The 26,634-nt window shown below is 49.1% G+C and overlaps 3 protein-coding genes and 1 non-coding gene across 7 annotated transcripts; 2 read left to right on the top strand and 2 right to left on the bottom strand.

Moving 5' to 3' along the window:
* Positions 1–13,631, top strand: LOC117836011 (uncharacterized). Its single transcript, XM_034715359.2, has 10 exons — positions 1–384; positions 1,370–1,567; positions 1,667–1,789; positions 2,660–2,697; positions 2,881–3,001; positions 3,092–5,773; positions 5,959–6,101; positions 12,366–12,638; positions 12,745–12,836; positions 13,144–13,631. Exons 1-8 carry the CDS (start codon positions 301–303, stop codon positions 12,565–12,567), a joined length of 3,591 nt encoding a protein of 1,196 aa, XP_034571250.1. The 5' UTR covers positions 1–300; the 3' UTR covers positions 12,568–12,638; positions 12,745–12,836; positions 13,144–13,631.
* Positions 1,727–25,559, bottom strand: LOC117836012 (carotene epsilon-monooxygenase, chloroplastic). 4 transcript variants are annotated; one of them, XM_034715369.2, is made up of 13 exons: positions 24,982–25,559; positions 22,289–22,585; positions 21,969–22,166; positions 20,337–20,438; positions 20,107–20,247; positions 19,927–20,034; positions 19,362–19,444; positions 19,071–19,233; positions 18,556–18,614; positions 6,123–6,219; positions 5,950–6,018; positions 5,137–5,206; positions 2,991–3,424 (listed from the first exon to the last, which is right to left on the bottom strand). In XM_034715369.2, the coding sequence occupies exons 1-10, from the start codon at positions 25,474–25,476 to the stop codon at positions 6,213–6,215; spliced, it is 1,653 nt and encodes a 550-aa protein (XP_034571260.1). In that variant the 5' UTR covers positions 25,477–25,559; the 3' UTR covers positions 2,991–3,424; positions 5,137–5,206; positions 5,950–6,018; positions 6,123–6,212. The 4 variants fall into 4 exon arrangements, with proteins under 4 accessions (XP_034571261.1, XP_034571260.1, XP_034571258.1 ...); XM_034715370.2 differs by lacking the exons at positions 2,991–3,424; positions 5,137–5,206 and adding an exon at positions 1,727–1,979; XM_034715367.2 differs by lacking the exon at positions 5,137–5,206.
* On the bottom strand, positions 14,944–16,270 carry LOC140221490 (RING-H2 finger protein ATL5-like). Its single transcript, XM_072291182.1, has one exon. The coding sequence runs from the start codon at positions 15,791–15,793 to the stop codon at positions 15,122–15,124; it is 672 nt and encodes a 223-aa protein (XP_072147283.1). The 5' UTR covers positions 15,794–16,270; the 3' UTR covers positions 14,944–15,121.
* Positions 24,468–24,680, top strand: LOC117841197 (small nucleolar RNA U3). Its single transcript, XR_004637222.1, has one exon. It is a non-coding gene; the product is annotated as a small nucleolar RNA U3 (small nucleolar RNA).
* Positions 25,560–26,634: the final 1,075 nt, after the last annotated feature.

The following is a 26,634-nucleotide window of genomic DNA, read 5'->3' on the forward strand; positions in this document are numbered from 1 at the left end:
AAACTAGCCAAAAATCGCAAACGAGAACGAGATTTTCCCGAGAAGGGAAAGAGGGAAGGGCGCCCCGGCCCCGCGGTAAGCTCCCGGACCCGTTTGCTAAAAAAAGTGCGACCTCTTCACCGCGTCCGACGATCCCCCGCCTCGGTTCCCCCACCGCAATCCCTCTCTTCCCCGCATTTCGCAATGATCCGTGCAGCTGCAGTGCCGCGGCGCGGAGGAGGGTCCAGTGACCGGGGCCAAGATTGAGGGCGGCCATCACGCGCGTTCGAGCGACGAGCGGCGGAGGAGGCGAGGGCGGGGATGTCGCGGCTGAGCCAGCGCCGCGCCTCGGACCGGCTCGGCGAGCGGGTGGAGTTCAGGTTCTCCAACCTCCGCGCCGTCCAGGTGACGTGGAGATTTTGCGTTTTTCCCCCCTCATCACGCATTGCGTTTCAGCCGTTCGTGTGAGGTCTGTGCGATCGGTGGTTCCCGTCGCGAGAGCGGCTGCATTGGGGATTTTGAGCGATCCTTATTCTGGGCTAGGAAATCCGTCGTACATGATTGGTTAACCGCGAAGAGGTTCAGGTTTTTTTAATTAAAAAATCTGTATGCGGTGATTGGTGATCGTGCAATGGATCAGAAAATTGATTGATGGTATACATTGAATGCAATCTTAACGTGCATTGCTTGTCAGTAGGAAATGTATATGCACTTCATGCAGTGGAAAAAAGCTTCCTCCTTGGCGTTGTTGAGCGTGGTTCAGTTTAGCAATAAAGGTCACTGGTAGTTGTAATGATCAGTGGAAAATTCAGAACATATTATAAACCATGAGGCTATTTAAATGATCACTCTTCACTCACTCGAGATAATCAACCCCTCCTCTTGAATGGAATAGAACATAGTGGACGCATCTGTAGGTGGCACCATTTCCTTATTCTGTGGGGAGGAATGTGCTTCCATGCCATTGCTAATTGTAATGGTCATGAAGTTTTATGAAGTTTAGAAATAGTAGCTCTGAACTTCCAATGAAAACATTGCAATAGTTTGAAGGTCGTTTGGAACTTTGATTGTACAAGGGGCCTTGACATTTTTTACTCAGTGGGTTGTACTCATTCTTCTTGGAAGTAGGCATGGTGGCACGAATCATAGCATACAAGTGAAACAGTACACGACAATTTTATTTGTTCCATGACAGTGACAAAGAAACACCATTCATATTTCATGCCTGTGAACTTAGTGTTTATTTTTCCCTAAAAAATGTATCTCGGTGCATTCTAGTGGTAATATTGGGTGATGTCCGGAAATGCTCAAGTTTATTGACGTGATTGTTTTAGGTGCTCAGCAGGTACCATTGTTAATGTTGTTTCTAACTGATTTTTTTTCTTTACAGGTGCCAGTAGTATCTGACAGGCTGTTAATATCTATCATCTCAGTGGACACAGGAAAAACAATTGCCAGGTCCAGTAAAGCTGCCGCTCGAAATGGAATCTGTCAATGGCCTGACTCCATCCTGGAATCACTTTGGTTTTCTCAAGATGAAGCATCAAAAGAATTTGAGGATTGTCAGTGCAGGATTGCTGTTTCCATGGTATAGTACTGTTGCTAGTACTTGTGTTTTCTGTAAGTTTTCTATTGGATTTCTGTCTACTATACTACTGTGGTACTTGCAAAACATCTCCTATTACAGGGATCAACAAAATCTGGTATTCTCGGGGAAGTTTCCCTGAACCTGACTAACTATCTGGGCTCAGTAGACCCAACTGCAATCTCGTTGCCATTGAAGAAATGCAATTCTGGAACAGTTTTACAGGTTGATCTCGATAGCTTTGTCTTCTTTTCCAAATAAGAGAATTCCAGAAAGTCCATTGTTTTCATACGTTTCACTCGTTTCAGAAATTCCAGAAGTTCATTCTTTGTATGTTTAGCCTTCAACTTGAAAGTTGAAACATGGAGTTACCTTGCTGTTCTAATAAGTCGAACTACTTTGCTGCTCTCTTGACCTGCATCAAAATTGTATTACTTTGCAGTCTTACCATTCCTGCACAATTGATAATTCCATGAACTACTTTGCTGTTCATGTGATCTGGCATCAGAATTAGTTGGTTGTCGATGCTCATCGACAGGTGAATTTGTTTATAGCTGCAAGAGAGTGCTGCCGTGCTGGTGCCACAAATGATATACTATAGCTTGTGGTTTGCAGTTTGCCACTCTCTGCGTACAACGGTACAACCTGGTGTTACTAAAATCGTGCAGTTTGTGCATTCAAGACATTATCCATACTCTTTTTGATTTAACCATCATTTAAGTCTGCAAATGAGCTCATGAATCAACTTTCTGCCCTTTTGTCTTTGTGAAGATTCTTGATTGTATGCAATAAATGTTGATACTAAATCTTTTGGATTCTGAGATGTTCGTGTGTCTTATAATTTGCAAAAAGTCTGCACTTTTCCATCCGGAGAACAAAAATACTAAATGTTGTAGGTTTTGAGATTTCAAGTAGTGGTTGAGCAGTATCCCATTTGTGCGACACAACTTTTCTGTCCTTGGGGTGAGTTGGGTCCAAGTAGCTTTCTAGAGGGAGCTAGCTCGGGTTGTCGAGTTTGAGAAACTTTCAACAGAAAAGAATGTAGTTGTTTTCCCATATATTCACTTATAACTATGTAAATATTCTTATGTGCAGCTTAAGATTCAATGTCTTGGCATGAAGTCTAAATCAAGGTACTTGATTATTCCTGCTGTTGCTTTGGTTATATCTTATGTCTTAGGTGATCACCTACTTGGTAGTGTTAACTGTTACAACCTTTTTTGTGCTGTTGATTGAACTTAATTTTTTTCTTTTTCTCCACTATACGGTGGTATGAAACTATTCAATGAACTATCTCCTCGTTTCGGTGGCCATAGTCCAACTGATGATGTTATGGACAGCAAAGCTGATGATTCTAATAGCATGATCTCCAGGAATGCTCATTTTTCGTCAAGAAATCCTTTAGGTGTTGTTCATCAAGACGAAGTAGGAATTAGGGTATGATTCCCTTGCTCAAAACTCTTTTTTATTATTAATTATTAAGATTACTATGTGTAAAACCAATACATACTGCGAAATGTATTTCAGGACGCAAGCTTCACATCATCCCCTAGGGATGATTCCGATGGGGGATTGTACATAGGGAGGCAAGATACTGCTAGTTCTTTTATCGACAATATTAGTGTGGATCATGGTGATCTGGTTTTTAGATCTAATGATTCATCTTTCAGTTCTGAAACTCCAGGTCAAAACATGCTGCAGGAGAATACTGCTGAGTCATCCTTAAGTGGTCTTGCTCATTTATCGTCAGGGGCATCTGGTTCATCCAAAGATCTTCTTGACACTGCTGAAGAAACAATTGAGGAACTCCTTGCTGAGGCACAAATGTGGGAGGCTCATTCTCGCCAGTTGAAAAACGACCTAGAGACATTGCAGAAGGAATGTGATGAAAAATCTGAGAAACAGTCTGAGCTACTCCTGGAACTTTCTGCTTCACAGGCGGAACAGGAGTCGTTAAGACAGGAAATTGAAGAATTGAAATTGTCTCTTGAAGTAGCTACAGCACGACAAACTGTTGCAGGACTTGCCAAGTCTGGTGATGCAATAGATGTCCAGCATGAACTAAAAGATGAGGTGCAGTTTCTGCGAGAATCAAATGAAAACTTAACAATACAACTGAAGAAGACTCAAGATGCAAATATAGAGCTTGTTTCTATTCTTCAAGAACTGGAAGAAACAGTAGAAGCACAGAGAGCAGAAATCTCCTCTATTTCTCAAATGAGCAATGTGATTGATCCTGAGTTACCCATAAATGCATTATCAGTTCAAGAAGATGCAGAGTGGGCAAGGAAGCTGTCACTGAAAGAAGATGAAATTGTAGAATTGAAGGAGAAATTGGATCGTTTACTCAATATAGAAAATGCAGGTGGCGCTGGTTCTGATGCTATATATCTTGAACTGGAAAAGGAAAATGACTATCTGAAGGTCAAAATGGAAGAGCTTGAGAATGATTGTTCTGAATTAACAGAGGAAAATCTGGAACTTATACACAAGTTGAAAGAAGTGAGTGGGGTAGAAGGACAGGATTCCTGCATCTCTGATATTCAGGAAATGTTAAATGCTGGGGATCTTTCTGGGACATCAAAATCTAGAGTAAAATACCTACAAAGAAAATGTGCTGACCTTGAACTGAGGATGCTGAATTTTCAATCGGAGTCCAGAGAACTAGAAGAGAAGTTCCAAAAAAGCCAAGAGGAGCTAAAAGAGAGAACTCTTGAATTATCTGAACTAAGAGAGAACCTTAGCAATTCCTGTGCTACAGAACTGGAGGAATCTGAATCTGAGTTGAATTTGCTGAAGGGTAGAGTTCAGCTCAAAGAAAGAGAGATTGAAGGCTTGCAGCATTCTAAACTAGAAATGGAAACCTTTATAGATAATGTTCTTCAACGGAAGATACATGAGCTTGAAAACGACAAAGTGGAACTAGAATTGCATATATCAAGGCTGGAAGATGAAAAAATAGAATTGTCAGAGTCCATTTCTGGAATGGAGGCTGAGTTGACTAATCTGACAAGTGAGTACGAGTCATGTATAGTGCAAATGGATGATTCTAGAACACTTATCATAGATCTCAAGGATAAAGTACAATGGCAGCAAGCAGAGTTGGAAGCTCAAAAGGTAGAACTGAAGCAAAAACATCTGGCATTTCAGAAAAGATTTTCAGAAGTACAGGAGGATTCAGAGACTCTAAAAAGATTGAATGCTAAATTACAAGCTAAAGTTGACAATCTTGTTGAGGAGTGCAGTTCTCTTCAAGCATTGACAGCTGATCTAAAGAAGCAAAAGTTGGAATTGCATAGCTGTGCTACACAACTAGAGCAGGAACTGGAGCACTCGAAAAGGAAGACCACAGATTTTTGCAAAACCGTGGAGTTCCTAGAGGCAAAGCTTTCTTCAATTCAGAAAGATATATCTTCAAAAGAGCAATCTTTTCTCCTGGAACTGGAGAATGTATTTCAGGAGCACAAGGAGCATGAAGAACGGATAAACCGTGCACATTCCCTTTTAAATAAGATTGAGAAAGAAAAAATAATCGAGGTAGAGAATCTTGAGAGGGAGATCATGAGCCTTACTGCACAGTTGTCTTCAACACACGAGGAGCGGGAAAGTTCCACTTTGGATACTATTCGTGAGGCCTCCATCCTTCGAGCAGACAAGGCAAAACTTGAGGCTAATCTTAATGATGTCAATGAACAGTTGAGACATCACGAATCTCAGTTGGAAGATATACGTAAGGAGTCTAAAAGCAAGATTAAATCCCTCCTTGATTCACTCAATACATCAAAACAGAATGAAGAAATGCTGAAAACAGATGCTGAGGATATGAGAAGGTTGATGGAAGCTGCTAAATCCAATGAAGAAAATTTAAGAACAACTTCAAATGAACTAGAACTGAAGTTTAAATCTAGTGATTATGAGAAACATCAAATAATGGAAGAAAATTCTGGACTAAAAATTCAAGTCCAGAAAATAGCAGGCCTCCAGGATGAACTTTTGAAACTGCAAAGTTCCCTTGATGAGTCTAAGTTTGAAAAGGGAAAACTCGAAGAGCTACTTAGGTTGTTGTCTGAAGAATGTGATGGACTAAAGGTACAAAAGGCCATGTTAACGGACAAAGTTGCACACATGCAGGATACTTCCAACAACATCGGTGACGAAAAGCAAAGTAAAACAGCCATTCAAGCAAAGCATGAGAGCAGCATAAAACAGGTGAGTCATTTAGATTTATTATCCAACAATGGGAAAGGTCTAATGCTTTCAGGTTTTTTGTTCAGTAGAGAAAATTTTTGTTCATTTCTGTTGAAACATATGGAACTTGTGTTATGCTAAATTAGATTTGAAGTGTGAAAACCGACTTGACTAGTTTCTCTTGGCCATTTCCTTACCTTTTTTAGGGGAACAATGATCTAGCTACTGACAGCGGAGGTTCTTCTCCAGTTAATGAGGAACCAGACCTGCAAACAAAGATCAAATCACTGGAAAGTAGACTTGCCGAGGTTCTGGAGGAAAATAGCATGTATAGGACACAGCTGAAGAGGTAATGCAATTCAGCACATACCTTGTCGCTTCCCCAACTTCGTACCAGAAATATACACTCTCCCCGAGATTTAATTTTCTATGTATGCATATCAAAGTCTTGATTTAGTTCCTACATTCTGTGAACGAAAAAATGTGAGGCTAATACTGTTAATCATTATTGCCCTGAAATAGTCCTTGCCATACTAATTACTAACAAGAGAGTAAAGACTGTTGTAGAGTCTGGACAAATATTTTTCTGTTCTTTGAATTGGTATAGACTATCAATCACTATTAGAGATCCAAATAAGTTTTTAGGCTATAATGATAATCAGTATTGCCAAACAGGATTGACCAACTACCAACAAGAAAGAGCATCATTCTTCAGAAACACACCAAATCTGCGAACCTGTCATGTACGGACGTACGTATACCCGGCGTAGACGCGCACGCGACGTTCGCCGGGCAGCTGAGCACGCCGGGCAAGCCTTGACGGACTCCAACTCTAGCTCTTAAAAATAGAAACATAGCAGTACTTTCTATACTTTGCTTAGGCCTTTGGCCATATATATATTCGGCTGTACTCGTGAACAAAAAGCAAGCAAGAACTATATTTTCTATCTATCTCTCTCTGTCTACTAAGCCTACGGTTGAGGGGTATAACCTCGCCGGAGAAGACGGCCGACGGCTACGAGCTCCGTAGCCGCGGTCCTGCCAGTCGAGGGCTCGACGTCCTTGACAACTTGGTATCACGGTCACGCCGGTCCTCTCCCACCCGTTCCACCCCCTCTTCCACAGCTGCCGAACTCCTCCCTAGCCATCCACCATTGCCGTCATCTTCCTCGACGTCCGCGCCGCCGCCATCCACCATGGGCGATCCCTCCCTCGCTGATGTGATGGAGTTACTCAAGTCCCTCTCCACGGAAGTGACTACCCTGAAGGCCGACATGGCGGCTATTAAGGAGAAGCCGTCCTCGTCCTCAACCAGTGCCACCGGCGGCCGTCCGGACGGGTCACGCGACTCCGAGCGCCCCCCCAAGTTCCACAAATTGGATTTTCCCCGCTACGATGGCAAGTCCGATCCGCTCCTCTTCCTCAACAGGTGTGAATCATACTTTCGTCAACAGCGTACCATGGGGGAGGAACGCGTGTGGCTGGCCTCATACCATCTGGAGGATGTCGCGCAACTCTGGTACACTCAACTCCAGGAGGACGAGGGTCCGCCGCCGTGGGGGCGATTCAAGGAGCTCCTGCATCTGCGCTTCGGCCCTCCCCTCCGCTCGGCTCCGCTGTTCGAGCTCGCTGAATGCCGGCGTACAGGGACGGTGGAGGACTACTCCAATCGTTTTCAGGCTCTCCTGTCACGCGCCGGCCGCCTGGATGAAGCTCAGCGCGTCCAGCTCTTCACGGGCGGGCTCCTGCCGCCACTCAGCCACGCCGTCCGCCTCCACAACCCGGCGACACTCGCGGCTGCCATGAGTCTGGCCCGTCAAGTCGAGCTCATGGAGAGCGACCGCGCGGCGCCGTCTCTTCCTCGGGCGCCTCCGCGCGGCCTCCTTCCCGCTCCCGCACTCCGACCCGCGCTTCCGGCGCCCCCGCAGCCCCTGGCGCTCCCAGCCCCTCCGGTGGCTGCCCAGCACGGCCGCGCTGAGGGCAATCCGCGGCGCCTCACCCCCGACGAGATGTCGGAACGCCGCCGTCTGGGCCTCTGTTTTAACTGTAACGAAAAATACACACGGGGACATAACCGGTTTTGCAGGCGCCTATTCTTCATTGAAGGCGTGGAGCTTGCGGATGCCGGCGACGCCGCTGATGACGAGGAGCGAGACGCCGAGGCGCCCTGTTTCTCCCTGCAGGCGGTCGCTGGGGTGCCCATGGCGAGCACCATGCAGATCGTCGTCGTCCTCGGCGCCGCGTCCTTCGTCGCCCTCCTCGATTCGGGCAGCACGCACAACTTCATTTCGGAGGAGGCAACGCGGCGCTCTGGTCTTTGTCCCCGCTCTCGTCCCCGCCTCACCGCCTTGGTCGCCAATGGCGAGCGGGTCACCTGCGCCGGCGTCATCCGCAGCGCGCCCCTACTCATCGACGGCGAGTCGTTTCCGGCCGACCTCTACGTCATGCCGCTGGCTGGGTACGACGTCGTCCTCGGCACCAAGTGGCTCGGCGAGCTCGGACCTATTGTCTGGGACCTTGCTCACCGGCGCATGTACTTCCTGCGCCAGGGGCGCCTTGTCTCCTGGTCCGGCGTGGCCAGCCCGTCAGTGCCAACCTTACACGCTACAACGGAGGCATGTTCGCTCTTGGAGGCGCTATTGCTCTCTTTTGGCGGCCTCTTCGCGGATCCCGTCGGCCTTCCTCCCAAGCGCACGCACGACCACCGCATCATTCTCAAGGCCGACGCCCAGCCCGTCGCCGTCCGTCCTTATAGGTACCCGGCGGCGCACAAGGACGAGTTGGAACGGCAGTGTGCCGCAATGCTGGATCAAGGAATCATCCGCCGCAGCGACTCGCCATTCTCGTCACCCGTCCTCCTCGTCAAGAAGGCCGATGGCTCTTGGCGCTTTTGCGTCGACTACCGCGCGTTAAACGCGCTCACTGTCAAGGATGCTTTTCCGATTCCGGTGGTGGACGAGCTCCTCGACGAACTCCATGGCGCCAAGTTCTTCTCCAAGCTGGATCTCCGATCCGGGTACCACCAGGTGCGCATGCGCCCGGAGGACATCCACAAGACGGCGTTCCGCACCCATGACGGCCTGTATGAGTTCCTGGTGATGGCATTTGGACTATGCAACGCCCCGGCGACGTTCCAGGCCCTGATGAACGATGTGCTCCGGCCGTTCCTTCGCCGCTTCGTCCTGGTATTCTTTGACGATATTTTGATCTATAGCAGGACATGGGCTGATCATCTTCGCCACCTCCGGGCCGTCCTCGACGAACTTCACCGCCACCACCTGTTCGTGAAGCGCTCGAAGTGTTCCTTTGGGGCCTCGTCCGTCGCATACCTCGGCCATGTCATATCGGCGGCCGGTGTGGCCATGGACCCGGCCAAGGTGCAGGCAATACATGACTGGCCTCCTCCACGTTCGCCCCGGGCGGTGCGCGGGTTCCTCGGCCTCGCCGGTTACTACCGCAAATTCGTCCACAATTACGGGGCGATCGCGGCTCCTCTGACGGCCCTGCTGAAGAAGGAGGGTTTCTCCTGGGACGACGCGACGGCAGCGGCATTCTCAGCACTCAAGGCCGCCGTCACATCCGCCCCCGTCCTTGCCATGCCCGACTTCGCCAAGCTGTTCACCGTTGAGTGCGACGCATCAACGGTGGGTTTCGACGCGGTCCTTGTCCAGGAGGGTCATCCGGTTGCCTTCTTCAGCCGGCCTGTGGCCCCTCGCCATCGCTCGTTGGCCGCATATGAGCGCGAGCTCATCGGACTCGTCCAAGCAGTAAGGCACTGGCGTCCGTATCTCTGGGGCCGGCGCTTCCTCGTCAAGACCGACCACTACAGCCTGAAGTTCCTCCTTGATCAGCGCCTCGCCACGATTCCTCAGCACCATTGGGTAGGCAAGCTGTTGGGCTTCGATTTCTCGGTGGAATATCGTTCGGGCGCCACGAACGTCGTCGCCGACGCCTTATCCCGTCGCGACAACGAGGATGGGGCACTGATGGCTATCTCGGCGCCTCGATTCGACTTCATCGAGCGTCTCCGCCACGCCCAGGCGACTGACCCGGCATTGGTCACCTTCCACAACGAGATCCAGGCTGGTACTCGCACCACACCGTGGGCGCTGCTGGACGGTATGGTCGCATTCGAGGGTCGCTTGTATATTCCACCGGCTTCTCCATTGTTGCAGGAAATCATGGCAGCCGTCCATAACGACGGCCATGAGGGCGTCCATCGGACCCTCCACAGGCTCCGGCGGGATTTTCACTTCCCAGCTATGCGTCGCTTGGTGCAGGACTTTGTGAAAGCTTGTGTCACATGCCAGCAGTACAAATCAGACCACCTGAGGCCGGCCGGTTTGTTGCAGCCTCTGCCGATTCCGTCCGCGGTGTGGGCAGATATTGGCATCGACTTCATCGAGGCGCTGCCGAAGGTGCAAGGCAAGACGGTCATCCTCTCGGTCGTGGATCGCTTCAGCAAATACTGCCACTTCATTCCCCTGGCGCACCCCTACACCGCCAAGTCGGTCGCCGCCGTCTTCTTCGCCGACATCATACGCCTCCACGGCGTGCCGCAGTCCATCGTCTCGGATCGCGATCCCGTGTTCACCTCGGCGTTCTGGCGAGAGCTCATGCGGCTCACAGGGACGAAGCTCTACATGTCGTCTGCTTTTCATCCACAGACGGACGGTCAGACCAAGGCCGCCAACCGGGTCATCGTGATGTACTTGCGCTGCTTCACCGGCGACCGCCCCCGGCATTGGCTCCGTTGGCTGCCATGGGCCGAATACACTTACAACACAGCGTACCAGTCCTCGCTCCGCGACACTCCGTTTCGGGTGGTTTACGGCCGGGACCCCCCAACCATCCGCTCTTATGAGCCTGGCGAAACTCGTGTCGCCGCTGTCGCCCAGGAGATGGAGGAGCGCGCTGCCTTCCTCGACGACGTCCGTTACCGACTGGAGCAAGCTCAGGCGGCTCAAAAGCGTGTCTACGACCAGCACCACCGACCGGTCTCCTTCCAGGTGGGCGATTGGGCTCTCCTCCGCCTCAGGCAGCGGGCAGCAGCGTCCCTTCCTCACTCGGCCAAAGGGAAGCTCAAGCCTCGCTACGTTGGACCGTACCAGGTAACCGAGCTCATCAATGACGTGGCTGTGCGGCTCCTGCTTCCCCCTGGTGCCCGTCTTCATGATGTGTTTCACGTCGGCGTCCTCAAGAAGTTCGTCGGCTCTCCACCGGCAGTACCTCCGCTCCTGCCGCCACTCCTCCATGGTGCTGTGGTGCCGACTCCCTCCCGGGTGACTGGAGCTCGACTGGCCAGGGGGATTCGTCAAGTGCTCGTTGAATGGCAGGACGAGCCGACTGTTTCCGCTACATGGGAGGATTTGGACGATTTCCGGGCGCGGTTCCCTTCCTTTCAGCTCGAGGATGAGCTGGACTTCGAGGCGGGGGGAGATGTCATGTACGGACGTACGTATACCCGGCGTAGACGCGCACGCGACGTTCGCCGGGCAGCTGAGCACGCCGGGCAAGCCTTGACGGACTCCAACTCTAGCTCTTAAAAATAGAAACATAGCAGTACTTTCTATACTTTGCTTAGGCCTTTGGCCATATATATATTCGGCTGTACTCGTGAACAAAAAGCAAGCAAGAACTATATTTTCTATCTATCTCTCTCTGTCTACTAAGCCTACGGTTGAGGGGTATAACCTCGCCGGAGAAGACGGCCGACGGCTACGAGCTCCGTAGCCGCGGTCCTGCCAGTCGAGGGCTCGACGTCCTTGACAGAACCCATACTTTTATTTTCTAGAACACACGAGAGAAACGTGTATCTTTGCATCAGGGTTGAGTTGGTCATGGCACAAAGTCTGGTTATGAGAAAAATACTTTGGCTGGCTTGGCTAGGGTGTTCAACCGGGCAGAGCCAGAGGCCACTGACACCCAGGTGGTGAATGGATCATCAAAGAGGGAAGTCTGTGGTTGCAGGCCAGAGCAAAGCTTCTGGCAGGGATCGATGGCCGTGCGGTTCAGCACTCAGCATCGTGATCATCTGATCAGCTGATCCTTGTTTCTAGCTTTTGGTTGTTCTAGTCATCCACATAGTCCTCGCATGTGTAATCCATTGTGCATGTGCCTCTTAAGGTCCGCATTGTAAAACTAAAATCGTTTCTTCTTAATACAAAGATACACAGCTCTCCTCCATATACTCGATCAAGGGAATACAAGGACTTGGCTGGCTTGGCTGAGACCATTTCAGACAATTCATACACTGAAAGAGAACTTAAAGCAAATAAGAATCTAACCACTAAGAAACAAACTATGACCAACTCTCATTTGAAATATGCACCAACTAGATATGCAAATTCTTCTATTTTACAGTCTCCATGCTGTTTCCGGCAAACAGTATAAAATCACTCAAGTCTGTATTACATGCTTCTGTGGACTGATGCTTCACTTGACTGTACATCATGTCCTGTTAAGCATGTATTACTGTCTCTGAATAACACAACATAATGCTCACATCATGAAAGTTTTTCTCATTTGAACATAATATGCAAAAAAAATGTTTTCCTGACCTTATTGCGGCTACTTTCCAGTAGATCATATTATTGTTTTTTACTCTGTGCAGTCCCATGCCAGAGGGGCAATCTGGGAGCAAGGACGGCGAGGAGAATAATGATGATAAAATAGCACAACTGGAGTCAGAACTAAAGGACATGCAGGACCGCTTACTCAACGTAAGCATGCAGTATGCGGAAGTAGAGGCTCAGCGGGAGGAATTAGTGATGGAGCTTAAAAACGCAAATGCAAAGAAAGGGCGGTGGTTCTAGCAATTAGTGACAGAGCTCAAAACCTACTGGGTGCCATAGTTATGAGGGCTACAGGTCCCAGCACAGTGAAGGTACCTGCTCCATGTATTCATATGTTTGTTTGAATGCTGATTGCATTTGATTCCACAAAAACAAGTGTATCACACCATCTTGTTTCTTACTTGTGTTGAACTGAAGGAAGCCATTTGTTTTCGGAATCAAGGGCAGGAGCTCTGTCATTCATATCAAGAAAACACACCGTCCACAAAAGGGAAAAGAAACATATCCTGGTAAGGCATATTATCATATTGATGGACAGGTCACCGCAACACCTCACCTAGGAAGCAATTTTTCTATTGATTAGTTTCAATTTGGGTACATGAGATAATGAGATTTTATTTCCAAAATACAAAACCCTCATTTCGGACACCTAGGCTAATTCCTCTGCTTTACTTGATGAACACCATCAAGCAGCACAACACATTGTTTTTGCAAAAAACTGTCTTTATGCTCAAGGAATCATTTCAATTCTTCTGCGACAGCTGTATAGCATTAATCCTTCTCTTGTATGTAACCCGTTGCTTGTCTAATTGCCAGGAAGAATGTTGTAAAAAATGGCAGAGGCGTCCAGATCCTTGGGGCTGCCATCATGTTAACTAGGCAAATGCACCAAGAACTAAGGCTCTCCAATCCGAGACACAAATGGAACGACGACTATTCTCAGAACCTGGGATTCCCTGATACATATCGGACACGTTCTGAACTTTCGACACTATGTGACTGTATGGGTTAGAGTGATAACTCATGTTCATATGACCACACGGATCACCCTGCCTTTTACATCACAGACAACATAGCTGTTGATTGATGTAGCTCCTCCTGTGGACTGTGCCTGAAAAACGGATTAGATAGATGGTATACAGTAGTTCATCTCTCTCTTCAAAGAACTTGTAGGTGACTCTTCGTTGACCTATACATATGATTCGTATTTGTCTATGTAATCCCTTCACGTGCCCAGAGTCCACGTTCTTTTTTGGGCTGCTGCATGATCTGAACTCTCTGGTGAATTGGTGTGATAGCCTTTTCTTCGATGATTCAGAATCGGGCAAATGAATGTCTGATGCCCAGCCTGGACGGATGCCAGCTTATTGTCTTTTCACTCGCATAAGCATTGAACAGGACACAGGAGTGCTACATTCAGCGATCCGTATATATGAATGATCCCCGATCTTGTTCAATTAAAAGACGTTGACAAGTACCAGTAATTGTGAATTCGTGGCGCGTAAAAAAGTGCAAGCTGTTGCTAGACAGAGACAGAGATTCAGAAAACTGAGGCTACCATGTTTCCGTGCTTGTGCTTGCCTACGAGCCTTACAAAATAAAAAAAAGAAAAGAAAATTATAGGAAAATAAGATACTCTATCACACCTGTCACTGTCTATCAGCTTGCACCCGTGCGAGTGACAAATTGGCACGTCCTATAATTGGCTTTTTCTCAAAGGTCCGTTTGGATCCCTTCATTTAAAGGAATTGGAATCTACTTAATGGAGTAGGCTAATTTATCTTGAAACGTGGCATCCACAATTTTCCAAAGTTTAGATATAAGCCTATCTTAAATTCATGGGGTGGGAGATGAAAATTGATTCTATAGATTATAATTATTAGAATGGAATTCAATTCTTATAGCACGCTCTTGAACTCGCTTCTCTATATAGAAGTGCAGCACATAAATATCTCTCCCATATCGCCAACAATAATATACAAATATATTCCACATACAATTATATTAGCTTAGTTAATTTGTGTCTAAATTATGATTATTAGAATGGAATTCAATTCCAATGATCCAAACGGGACCAAAGTGAAATTGGCACATCCTATACCTGGCATTTTGTCAAACAAAAAATGTAACCCAAGGCACCACCTAACCTAACCAGCCTTGTCATTGGCCTCCTCCGAAGCCTTATTCTAACATGGAAGGGCGGCAGGTGAGGGGTCGGCGATGATTCTACAGCTCTCTTTTGCCTCCGAGGAGGAGGCCTCTTTCTCAATTTCTGGACGGGTGTCCAACGGCAGAATATTTAGATTACGCAGACAAATTTGTATGATTTGATACACCTGGGAATAAAGCTTCGCTGGGCTTATGATTTGTCCAACTAAAAGGGGTTGTTGGCTATATTCCCCAACCCAATATGATCAACCACTACACAATTAGTGGAAGCTGAGATACCAAAGGGTTATGTACTTGTGGGGTTATTTTGTCCATTGTTGCTTGCTTGCATCTAATATTGCCTCTTGTGAACCTTGCCTTGGTGAAATGAACTGTCAAAGTAGGTACGCAGCAACACTAATTACAGAGCATTTAAATGGTCATGACCATTTCTTGAACCAGTAAAAAAACATCAATCATCTCACGCTAGAACTTCAATTATACACAATTCAAGAAAACTTTGCTGTCAGAAAATGGTGAGGTGAAGAATCACATCAGCTAGCCCTATCTATATGCTGTCACACCGAAACTACAAACAAATTTACCCGCTAAAGTTAGCTGTACCTGCACCGCAAATATGTACGCGTCACGACCCCTCCGTCTCCGCCGGCAGCGCGCGCCGGGCCGCCGCCGCCGCCTCTTCTCTCTGTTCGTCTCGTATGGCTTCGATCATCGCGACCACGCGCTCCAGGACGGCCTCCTGGTCGTCGTCGTCGTCGTCGTCGTCGGCACCGTCGCGGGCGACAGCCACCGCCACGGCGTCCCTTGCGCGGCCGGCGTCGTAGAGGCTGGCCACGGCGCACCGGCACACGGGGCAGGAGTTGCGCATGTCGAGCCACCGGTCGATGCAGGGAGCGTGGTAGAGGTGTCCGCACGCGGGGACGACCCTGACGCCGTCGCCGTCGCCGAAGGGCTCGAGGCAGATGGGGCAATCCTCGGGGAGCCCCTTCTTGGCGGCCCCCGCGTAGGGCACCACGGGAGGGAACGCGGCGGCGGAGGGGCGGAGGAAGAGCGCCGCGCCCGGGACGAGCTCGCGCATGACGCGGCGGCGCGCCCCCGCGATGGCGCGCTGCCGGGCGCAGCGGCAGTAGGTGCAGAGCAGGATGAAGCAGAGCACGATGGAGACGAACACCACGGCCGTCGCCGCGCCCGAGGACAGGTTGAACTGCGTCCGGCCGCCGGGCGCCGGGCCGACCGCCGGCGTGGCCCGCGGCCCGTCGCCCGCGGCGAGGCGCCTACTCGCGCGCGCAGTGGCCATGCCCCCCGGCCTCTCTAGCTGCGTGCGCGGGGCGCGCGGACAGACAGGCGACTCTGTTTGTGGGCGTGGCAGGTGTAGGGGGAGAGGGAGAGTTTTGCCCGGTTCATGCGTGGCATGTTTGTAGCTGAATGTTGGCTTGGCTTGGTTTCGTGCTGTACTACGACTAAAGTTTAGTCTCCCGAGTGCTAAACTTTAGCACTGTGAGGTGTTTAGATAGGAGGCTAAACTTTAACACTTTGATTGTCAAAAGATTTTTTACCCTCATTTATCTCCTCTCCTCTACCCCTCCACAACTCCTTCCTTGTCAACTCCAATCGAGCAAGCACGGCAGCCACATCCTCCTCTCATCCCCGGCGTTGGCGGTGGACCACCTCCTCGCGTAGCTCGACCGCCGCACCCAGATCCCACGTCCTCCTGACAGCCGCCCTCGTGCGCCGCCAACGTAGCCCGCCTCCGCACCGCAGCCAACACCCCCGCCCGCCGCACCACCCGCCTCGAGGCCCGATCAATGGATTAACAGTGGAGGAGCGGCGGGGCAGCGGATGCCCCTCTCCTCCGCCTCCTCCTCCGCCTGCTGGAGCTGCGCATGGAGCGCCGCGGCTGGGGCTCCGCGGGGTCTGCGAGCCACGCCGGCGGATGAGTTGTGGGGTCGACCGGCGCGGAGGGGAGCCCGCGACGTCGACGCGACTGCGCGGAGGGGACACCGCCGCAGGGGGCTCGCCGGGGCAGAGGCAACAGCTCAGCCGGTGGAGGCGGCGAGTGGTCGTCAGGCGTCTGGGAGGAGGAAGCGGCGGATGCGGCGTCGGAGGAGGAGGAGGAGGTCCGATCCAGGCCCTCCCCGCGCCGCAGGAAGTGGATCCAAGCGGAGGCAGCTTGGGCACCGGGGTCCGGTGGAGGCGGCTTGGGCGGCGGGGCAGAGGTGACATGCCGGCCGGAGGAGAGAGAAAGGGTGCGGGAGGGGTAAGGGGTGGAATTTAGGACAAGGGAACCACTTTTAGCCTCTTTAACCCATTTTAGCACCCCTTGGAGGGACTAATGGATTATGGGGAGCTAAAGTTTAGCCCCTCCATTTTAGTCCTGATGTTTGGATGAGAAGGGCTAAAATCTAGCTAAAACGAGGGGGTTAAAGTTTACCCCCTCCCAAACACCCCGTAAGATCTGCTGATTTTACATGTCAAAGAGAGAGAGAGAAAAAAAGGCGTGATTGTGCTTTCGTCTTTCGAAGTGGTTAACGATGTTAGAAAGCGTTAAAAGAACGTGGAATGGACATGCTGACTTTAAGTTGTTTTTCGGGGATTCATTTCGGCGACTTTCTCGAGTTTGGATGCAGATGCCTGTGCATATTTTCCGCCCATTTTTTTATCCTTAAAAAAGATGACTTTGTTCCGGTTTCGCTTGATCAAATAAACTCCAGGCTCCAGCGCTAGTGCTAGTCTCAGTGCCGCTTGTTTATGACAATTCCACAACTAATCTATGGCTTTGCAGCGCGCCACCATAGTTATCCAGCAACGTAACCTTCGAATTCAGTCGCTGTCGCGGTGGGGGACGGGCGACACAGTCAGACAGTGAGACAGCGGCGCCCCTTGGCCCGGCCTGGCCCACGCGACGAAATTGCCAGCTTCTTTATATCCATGCCGTCTCACGACCGGGACAAGCGAGTAGTGACGTCACCCGGCCGCACGAGCTCGGGCTTGATAGCTCCCGTTGGGCGGTTTCTTGCGCTGCGCATTGCCAAGCTGGCACAGCTCCTTTGGTTTCCTTGAGTGCCGTGGCGAGCGGATTCCACTAGGTTTAGTTGATAACCTGAATAAGTCTACGTGACCAATTGTTGTCTCCATCGCCGCCATATCCTTGTACTATACGTCCAGTGGAAATAAGAAGGTCGCATATTGTAGCACTCCTACAACAGTTCATGAATGCTAAGGTGCTTTCCCTGCAGGAGCCTTCCACGGCCTTCACAAAAGAACATGTTTTGCAACACCCAGCTGGTACAGGTTCGTGAGCCCCTTGTCCGCGTCAATGCAATTGTGTCCCGTACACCATTCTTTCTGTCTCTGCTACGTGAACCATGGAAAAATAATGGACACCATTCTTTGGGTAGTGTGGCGCAGGAACGGCTGAAGTCTAAGCCAAATAATCACTTCCCACGGGCCAGGCCCAAGAAGGTACACAGACCTATGGCTGTATTTGGGCTATGTGTGGGCTACAGGCTGCGCCGCCCGAAGCTTTCACAATTGTGTCCTCCTGTATTTGACCTCTAGATCCGGAGCTCCCTCCCTCGATGGCTGCGCCGCCCGAAGCTCTCCCTCGACGGCCGCGCCGCCCCGAAGCTCTCCCTCGACGGCCGCTCCCTCGAGCTCATCCCTCACCTCCCGTCCTCCCTACATCGACGACCGACGGCAAAAAAGCAAAGAAAAGCTCCCCAAACAGCCAAACAGGTGACATTCGCTTCTCCCAAAAGCTGCTACTTGGGGAAGCAAGTGGAGATTTTCCAGGAATCGCTTTTGGAAAAGCAAAAGCTCCCCAAACAGGGCCTAAGCGTCCCGCTGTTTGGGAAGTAATAAGATGAAGGGAACAAATGATTTGCTATCTTAAAACCTCATCACAAAATCAACAATGAATTTATGCTAAAAATACCTTTGTGACAGAACTCGTAGGGAAAAAATACCGGAGCAAACTGTAGGTTTCTTTTAGGGGAGCAAACTGTAGTTCTTTATCGGTTCTGTAAAAACAAAGAAGAGTATAGAACAATATAAATTTACCTCAGTGCTAACTCAGCTTCTTGCTGAACTTTACGCAGGCTTACATTCATATACAGTCCCTGCAGCAATAAGCATCTTATGAAGCCATTCAGACGTGCTATCAGATTTGAAACAGAAATTTGGACTAGAACAGACCCAAATGAAATGAGGGGCTTCTTGATTCAAAATTTATCTGTCATTTGGTTCTTTTTTACTTTCTTGGAGAAAAATTTGTTGAAACTTGAGAATATAACTTGGCTATGCTTTCGGGTTTTAATAACTGAATCAATTCAGTAGTGTTCAGAATTTTAGTTTTGTCATCTGGTTGATGGTAGTATAGAGAAACACCAGGAACTTTGACCCCTTCCCTTTCAATTCCATCTAATGCGCCCCTTAAGTAGCACGCTTTTGCTATAGTTCTATATATAGAACAAAACCAGAGTGGTGGTGGTGGTGTGTGTGTGTGGGGGGTGGGGTGGGGTGGGGGGGTGGGGGGGGTGGGGGGGGGGAGGGGGGATGCATAGCAGTTTCCTTACATTTGTTGTATGGATTGTAGCTCCAGTGGTCATGTTAATCTTTTGATCTGGCACAAGCTGAATATCCATCTTCTGCAACACAATAGCAAGTGCCACTATTGCTTCTAGGAGAGCAAATTGATCTCCAACACATTTCCGAGGACCTCCACTGAATGGGATAAACCTGGGAAAGAAACGTTGCAGGAGCATGGCACAGTTCAATCACATTTGCCAGATGACATAAAACCAATCAGATGACAAATGAACATATGGATAGGATAAAAACAATATATTACAAGGTTGTATTCTGACCTGAAATCAGTGTTTGACTCATTTGGAACAGGTCCCTCTAAATCAAATCTCTCTGGAATGAACTCATCTGCTCTATCCCATACCTTTGTAGAAGGAAAAACAATTATTATAAAATGCAAGAGTGCTAAATGCTTACTTAGGCATTGCTATAAATGGATGAAAACATCATATGAACAGAGCTCTAGCAATGACAATAGGCATAGCAAAGCATACTTCAAATGATAGCAAAATATGATAACAATGTAATATGATAATACTTCAAACTTCAGGTCTATTTAGCAGCAAACTAACTCAGTATAATAAAAATAATTTTCCTGAAACCATGTTACCACTCTATTGTGGAAACTGATAGAACAATGTAGGCAGGACAGAGAACTTCTGCTAGTAAGCGATAATTTGTATTTTCTTAGTAAGCCTCCAGCAACTTGGAAAAAGATCTCAGTATAATTCATCGAATTACACACAACTATGCGATATTCCACTATGCCATCCTATGCAAAGCAGCTGCCTTAAAGAGCTCAAAGACTGCCAGTCGCACATGATTCATATTCAGATGGAGAAGTACCTCAGGGGACCTGTGTATATTGTACACAGAAATCATAATATCTTGACCAGCCTTAACCTTGTAGTTTCCAGGAAGCACATCATCAACTATTGCACGCCGCAACAGCACCTGCCAATACTTACGTCCATGAGTCACAAAAACCAATTAGAAAGTTGCTTGTCTCAAGCACAAGGAATTTACAGGAGGGTGTGGATATAGCCGCATAGACTCATTTATACAGCGCATCAAGTACTTCAGCTCCTTTACATCCTCATATCTGGGGAGTCTACCCTGTAGAACACGATCAACCTCATCTTGAGCTCTCCTTAGTGCAGTCAGATCCTTCAGTAGTGTAACACTGAGCAGTCAACATATTTGTTACTTTGGTTGATAGATGGTTTACTGCAAGCAATATAGCACTACAAGAGTACCTTACTTAGAAGATAGATTGTCCATGTCAGTACGGAGCCTGTTGTTTCATGACCAGCAACTAACATCGATAAGAGATCGTCACGTAACTGCACACTGCTTACCTGGAATGCATGTAATGTAAAATGGTTATATGACACTGCACGCAAATCGATCATGAGCAATTTAGCAACAAAAGCATAAATAGATCTTGCATTGTCAAATTTTAGCAAAACAAAAGGATCGAAAGAACTCTATCTGGAAGTTTTCACTCTTTTATGATAGCTGTTCATAAATCGATGGAAAAGAAAGGAGTAAATGCTCCTAGCAATCACCTTTGTACAAAAAGAAATGATGTGCTGCTTCTAATAGGTAAAGCATCATAATCCTAACTTATAGAGAATAAAAACAGTAGATATAGACTTCCAGTGCACATTCAGAGGGAGAGGAAGTGGCACGCTAAAGCTACTCTACTTTTTATTCAACTGCATATAGTAATATGTGTTAGGAATAGCACTTGTATTCATAACAGGGGCTCTAACTTTTTTTTTTTACTTTTTTTTTTTTACTTTTTTTTTTTTTTACCAAACTCCTTCAGGAGTCCTTATCCGGGCACGCGCACCACACCGCACAGCACAGGCGGCGACGCAAGCAGCGAGACAGCGCGGGCGTCAAATCCGCCGGGCGGCGAGGCCGGTGGGGCGGCGCGGACGGCGAAAGGCGGGGCGCGGGCGGCGGAAACGGCGAATCCGCGGCGGCAGCACGGGCGGCGGGCGGCGAGGCCGGCGGGGCACCGGGGCGGCACGGGCGTCGAGACCGCCGGGGCGGCGCGGGCGGCGGCGGGCGGCGAGACCGTCGGGGCGGCGCGGGCGGCGGGCGACGAGACCGCCGGGGCGGCGCGGGCGGCGGGCGGCGAGACCGTCGACCGCCGGGGTGGCGCGGGCGGCGGGCGACGAGACCGCCGGGGCGGCGCGGGCGGCGGGCGGCGAGACCGCCGGGGCAGCACGGGACGAGGACGAGTCCGGCGGGTGGAGAGCCAGACGGGCGGCGGCCGGAGCTGACGAAGAAGAAGAGCACGCAAGTGCAACGTGCGGGGAAAAAAAGGAACCCTAAGGCAGATTGGGAAGAAATCTAACCCTAGTTCGGCTCTAATACCATGTTAGGAATAGCACTTGTATTCATAACAGGGGCTCTAGGCCCATATATATACAGGTACAAGAAGGGAAAAATATACAGAAAACCCCCTAATACAAAAGGTAAATCACCAACAGTACATATACATCTAACAATATGTTCCATGCTAAACGTATCCTTTGTTTCCTGAAGATATTTTGAGCTGAATGACACCATGTCAGAAATTGCATGACCAACAAATCATCATCCCATCGTGCAAGGCAACAAAGCTAGCATTAGCAACATTTATGAGCTGATCAATCAAATACATGGTTTTAAAAGCCTGGTAACTCAAAATTTGATGGACCAGTAGAAGAATGGATAATTAAAGCCATAATCAGACAAAAGTTATGGAAAGTCACAAGCAGTAATATGTCAACTATTTTTCATGATGAGTGAGTAGCTTTATACAAGTAGAAAAACTGCAGAAATCAAAGATAAAAGAAACAAAATGTTGTAAAAAAGTGGAAGAGGTTAATCACCTCATCTCGGCTAGCAAGTAGGAAGCGTAGAATGCTAGGGTCCCCCTCGTTTACATATTCCTCGCCCTCAATCTGTTCATTTTCAGCCTCGACTATTTCTTTACATTTCATAATCAGCTCTTCAACAGTGTTCCTTATGGTCTTAACTGCATTCTCTGCTTTTATCTGTCTTGGAATTATTTTGCACAGAAAATCAATCTGTCACATATAAACAAGGATTATGTGAAACATCAGTCGAACAATTTATCTTTTCTTCCAGTTAACTAGAAAAACATAAGTGAGGTCCAAAATTAGAAGAATGAATTGAAAGAAGAACCAACCTTCCAGTATGGCAAAAGATCTGTAGAACGAAGCTCTGCTTCTTTGAGCGCAGTATAAACAGCATCGATGACAGGACTATCTGTTGTGAGGGAATCAAAATTGTAGTTGAACAATGACAAACCAATCACATCCAATGTCAACTGAGAAAACCTCGCTTCCATATTGACAGGTTCCCCACTCAAAGCATATGGCTCAAGTTTCTGTATTAATCTCTCGGTACATTTGCAAAATACCTTTTCCACCATGATGGACAAAAATCTTTTGTGCAGGGATGGCACAACAGCTCTGCGTCTCACCTAAAATAAATAACAAATTTGTAGTAAGATGAAGGATTAACTTACAGTCCAATTGAACTTAGCTCCCAAATACAACAGTGCAAAAAATATGCAAGATATAGCTGCAGCAAGATAAGAGATACAACCCTACTAATGTACTGCACTACTACTACTTATCAAATATGTCAGCCCTTGGAAGTTTTTTTTTTTCTCGAACACGCAGGAGAGCTGCGTATCATTTATATTAAGAAGATTAAAGGGTTTAGAAACCCGTACAACACCACACATTCACACCCTCTACACTCGCCTTTTCATACAAATAAACTTGACCTTGACCTGACAAAAGACCTAGTCATTAACTGGCACTAGAGCAAGGAGATGGGAAATTCCTCGAGCCCCGGCCAAACTCCAAAGGTGTATCTCTTCTCTTATGGATGCCATAACTCCGTTCAGGTTAGGCAGGACCCCCTCAAACACACAGAGATTACGATGATTCCAGACTGACCATGCTCCCAAAATGATCAATGAGTTGAGTCCTTTCTGTATCTGACCATTCACTCTATCAGTTACTCTTGCCCACCAATCATCAAAGGAATTATCGCTGGGTTGTGGGGAAGAGCCTGCAGGCTGACCTTCTGCAGTAAACCGAACCACATTTGTCGAGTGAAGACACATGATACTAGCAGGTGGTCGATTGTTTCCTCAGCTTGGTCACAAAGTGGGCAGCGTTTCTGCCATTCCCAACCTCTGAGATGATGGCCATGGAGAAGAAAGCCTTGACCGAGGGTGGACCTGGATGGGGAAGGCAGTCAGGTTCTGTGTTTTGCAACTAGATCCACCGCATTCTGAGGGCCCATCCTAGATATTGTAGGTGAGAAATGCCAAGACCACCTAATTCAGGTGGTCGAGTGACTGTCAATAGCCACCAAACAGTGCCCCCCATTCACATCTCTTCTTCCTTTCCACAGGAAACCTCTCCTAATTTTGTCAATAGCCTTGAGAACCCAAGGTTGGAGGTCCATAGCCATAGCCAAATAAACAATCATGGATGTGAGCACAAACTGAACAAGGATCTTTCTTCCTGCCCAAGTTAGCAAATCAGCTTTCCATCCACGAAGTTGGTCTGCTATCCTGTCAGTGATCGGTTGGACTTGGGCTCTTGTCAGTTTGCGCAAAGAAAGGGGTACTCCAAGATATTTGCAGGGAAATTCTGAGAGTTGGCAGGGAAGATGTTCTTGTATTGCGGCATTGTCCATCTCAGTGCATTGTATAGGGAATACATTGCTCTTCTGCACATTTTTTTTTTAGGCCAGAAGCTTCACCAAAGAGCTGGAGAAGGTTTAGTGTGACACTAATGTCGTTGGAAGAAGGGCGTAGGAAGATTACCACATCATCAGCATATAAAGATGTTGGAAGAAGGGCGTAGGAAGATTACCACATCATCAGCATATAAAGATATCCGATGCTGCAAGGCCTGCCTAGCAAGAGGTTGCAGAACCGACTACTTTAGAGGCAACCATGCAACAGGAAGTATACTCCCTTTATATGTATTAAAACACCATCTAAACTCGATTAGAGGCAAATCATGTCAAAACAACGAAACCAAACCGTGCAGTTCTATACAGTTCAAAAAGCAGAGACATTGCATCACCCCACAATGAAAACTAAAAAACTAATCCAAACAGCTTAGATCTCATATACCAAATAATGAAAAAGAAAAACAACGCAAGACACCAAACTAGGGGCTCTCTTCTTTGTCTACGAGAAACCAAAATCAAGAACAAAACCATTTTTGGGATGCAACTAAACTGCATCCAATAAAAATCCACTGCACATTTATACAAACTACCACATCCAAAAAAATATCAGCCACAAAAGTCGACATGGTGATCTATCAGACATTACATCCTTGCTTGAACAGGAATTGTTATATAGGATTGTACCACTGCATCCTTTACCACAAAGGTGGCAAGCACTTCAGTGTGGTTGAGGAGCCACGACCTCTAAGCCAGAGCGTGACAGACAGGATGGTTTGGTTGTTGCCATCCAATGGCAGTAGAGGACCGTCCCTGCCAGGTTTAAGCCTGGTCAGGATGGCTCAGACGTCTGATAGACCTAGCAGACACTAAAGTAGGGTTGCAAACATAACCAGATAATGTAATTCTCGTGGGCTGTGGAGTCTGGACCCATCAGGAAGGCCTAAAGACCAACATAATAACTGAACATAAAAAAACAAGAACAAACAGAAAATACTAAGAATACTAGTAGGCATTTGTTCCGACTCGTTATAGAGCCCTACAACTGTGATCGACCATTCCATTCTCTAAAAAGTAAAACTACAAAGGAACCCATCTAAACACAAATTCAAAGTGAAGCAGTGGCGAACCCGGACCCAGAGAGAGAGAGAGAGAGCTTACGGTCCATAGCGCGCCCTCCGCGGTGGCGAACCCGGACCCAAAGAGGAATTCGGAGACCTCGGCGACGAGCCCCTTCTCGTAGCGCGACCCGTACCCGCGAAGCACGTGCTTGGCGACGGCGGGGTCGCTGACGATGACGAAGTCTCGCGGCCCCGCGGCGAGGCGGTACACGGGCCCTTCCTCGCGGAACCATTTGAAGAGCGGCAGGAAGAGCGCGCCGCCGAGGAGGTCCTGCACGTCGTCGAGCTTAGCGGACGCGACGGGGATCCCCGAGTCGTCGGCGCCGGCGCGGCCAACCGCGCGCGAGAGCGACGTGAGCCAGTCCGGGCTCACCCACGGGGTAGCCGTCGTGGGCTCGTCGCCCCCGCCCCCATCGCTGCCGCTCCCGCTCCTCGGCGGCGGCAGACGGACGCGGGCGCGGGCCTGGCGAGGAGGCGGACGCGGAGACCACGGAGGCGGCGACGCGGAGGCGGGGGCGAAGGCGGTGGCGGGCATCGCGCGCGCCGGCCGATGCCTCCGGGCTCCGGCAAGGGTGTAGGAAAATTGGGATTGCCGAGGTGGGGAGAGGCGGGAGGAGGGGAACGGGGGATTTGGGGCGTGGGGAGCAGCCGGAGAGGAATGGGGAAGGGGATGTGGTGGGGCCCGCGTGGAAGTGGGTGGGAGAAGCAACTGTCAGCTCACGGAGCGCGTGAGTTTTTGAATCCGTTGGTTTTTGCGGGTACCGTGGGCCAAATGTGACAGCGGGCTCTCTCTAGTCGGCCGCCTCACGTGGGCCGTATTGTCCGTGCAGTGCAGCCCAGAGTTCTATACAGCCCAATGCGGATATGCACAAGCACAGCGAGCAAAAAAGAACTCAGGGACTTCTAAAAAAGTGTAAAATCGCATACGTATGCCATCATGCCAGTTCAGCCAGACATGTTGTCTTGTCTTGTATCCTCCGAAGAAAAAACTTGTCGTCTTGTACGACAACCCAACGGCAACTCCTCTGTCGCTCTGAGACAGCAATTTTCTACACACAAAAATTTAAGAAATTAGGGAGCAAGCACATAGGATGCCCTGCCCGTCATTTTCGCCTAAAGCCGCCGACGGTTAGGCGTTTGAACAAAAGGTTCATTTTCCCTTCTTCTTTTTTCATTTTTGCAACAGAACAAAAGGATCACTTTCAGACATGCTAACGCGACGGCCATGCCATTGCCACGGGAGAAAAGCAAGAAAAGGTTTCGGACGCGTCGCTATCGTTTCAGGGACGGACGGAGAGGGTTCGGCCGTGTCGCTGGCGCCGGCCGCAAGCATATCACGCTTGGTCCCGTCGGCGTCGGCGTGGGCATGGTCCACAGTTCCACACGGGGGGAGAGCAAAGAGGCCTAGCATTGCAGCAAAATTTTAAAGTCTGAACCGAACTCGGATGATGGGGGGATTGTGGGCTCTGGCTCTGGCAGCGGTGACGGGGCAGGAGTACTCCGTACGTTGTAATGGAAGCTGACCAGCGAGCGCGCAGCCAGCTGCGCTGCGGATTCGGGCGCCGAAACCCATGCGCCGCAGCAGCCAAGCAGCCCGCCGTCGGGGCGCTGAAACCCATGCGCGGCGGGCCGCATCCTATGCCAAATCTCTTCCGTCCCCCACGTGCACGCACTGACCGCCACCACCAAGTGA

Source organism: Setaria viridis, chromosome 9, assembly GCF_005286985.2.
Source record: "Setaria viridis chromosome 9, Setaria_viridis_v4.0, whole genome shotgun sequence".
NCBI lineage: Eukaryota > Viridiplantae > Streptophyta > Magnoliopsida > Poales > Poaceae > Setaria > Setaria viridis.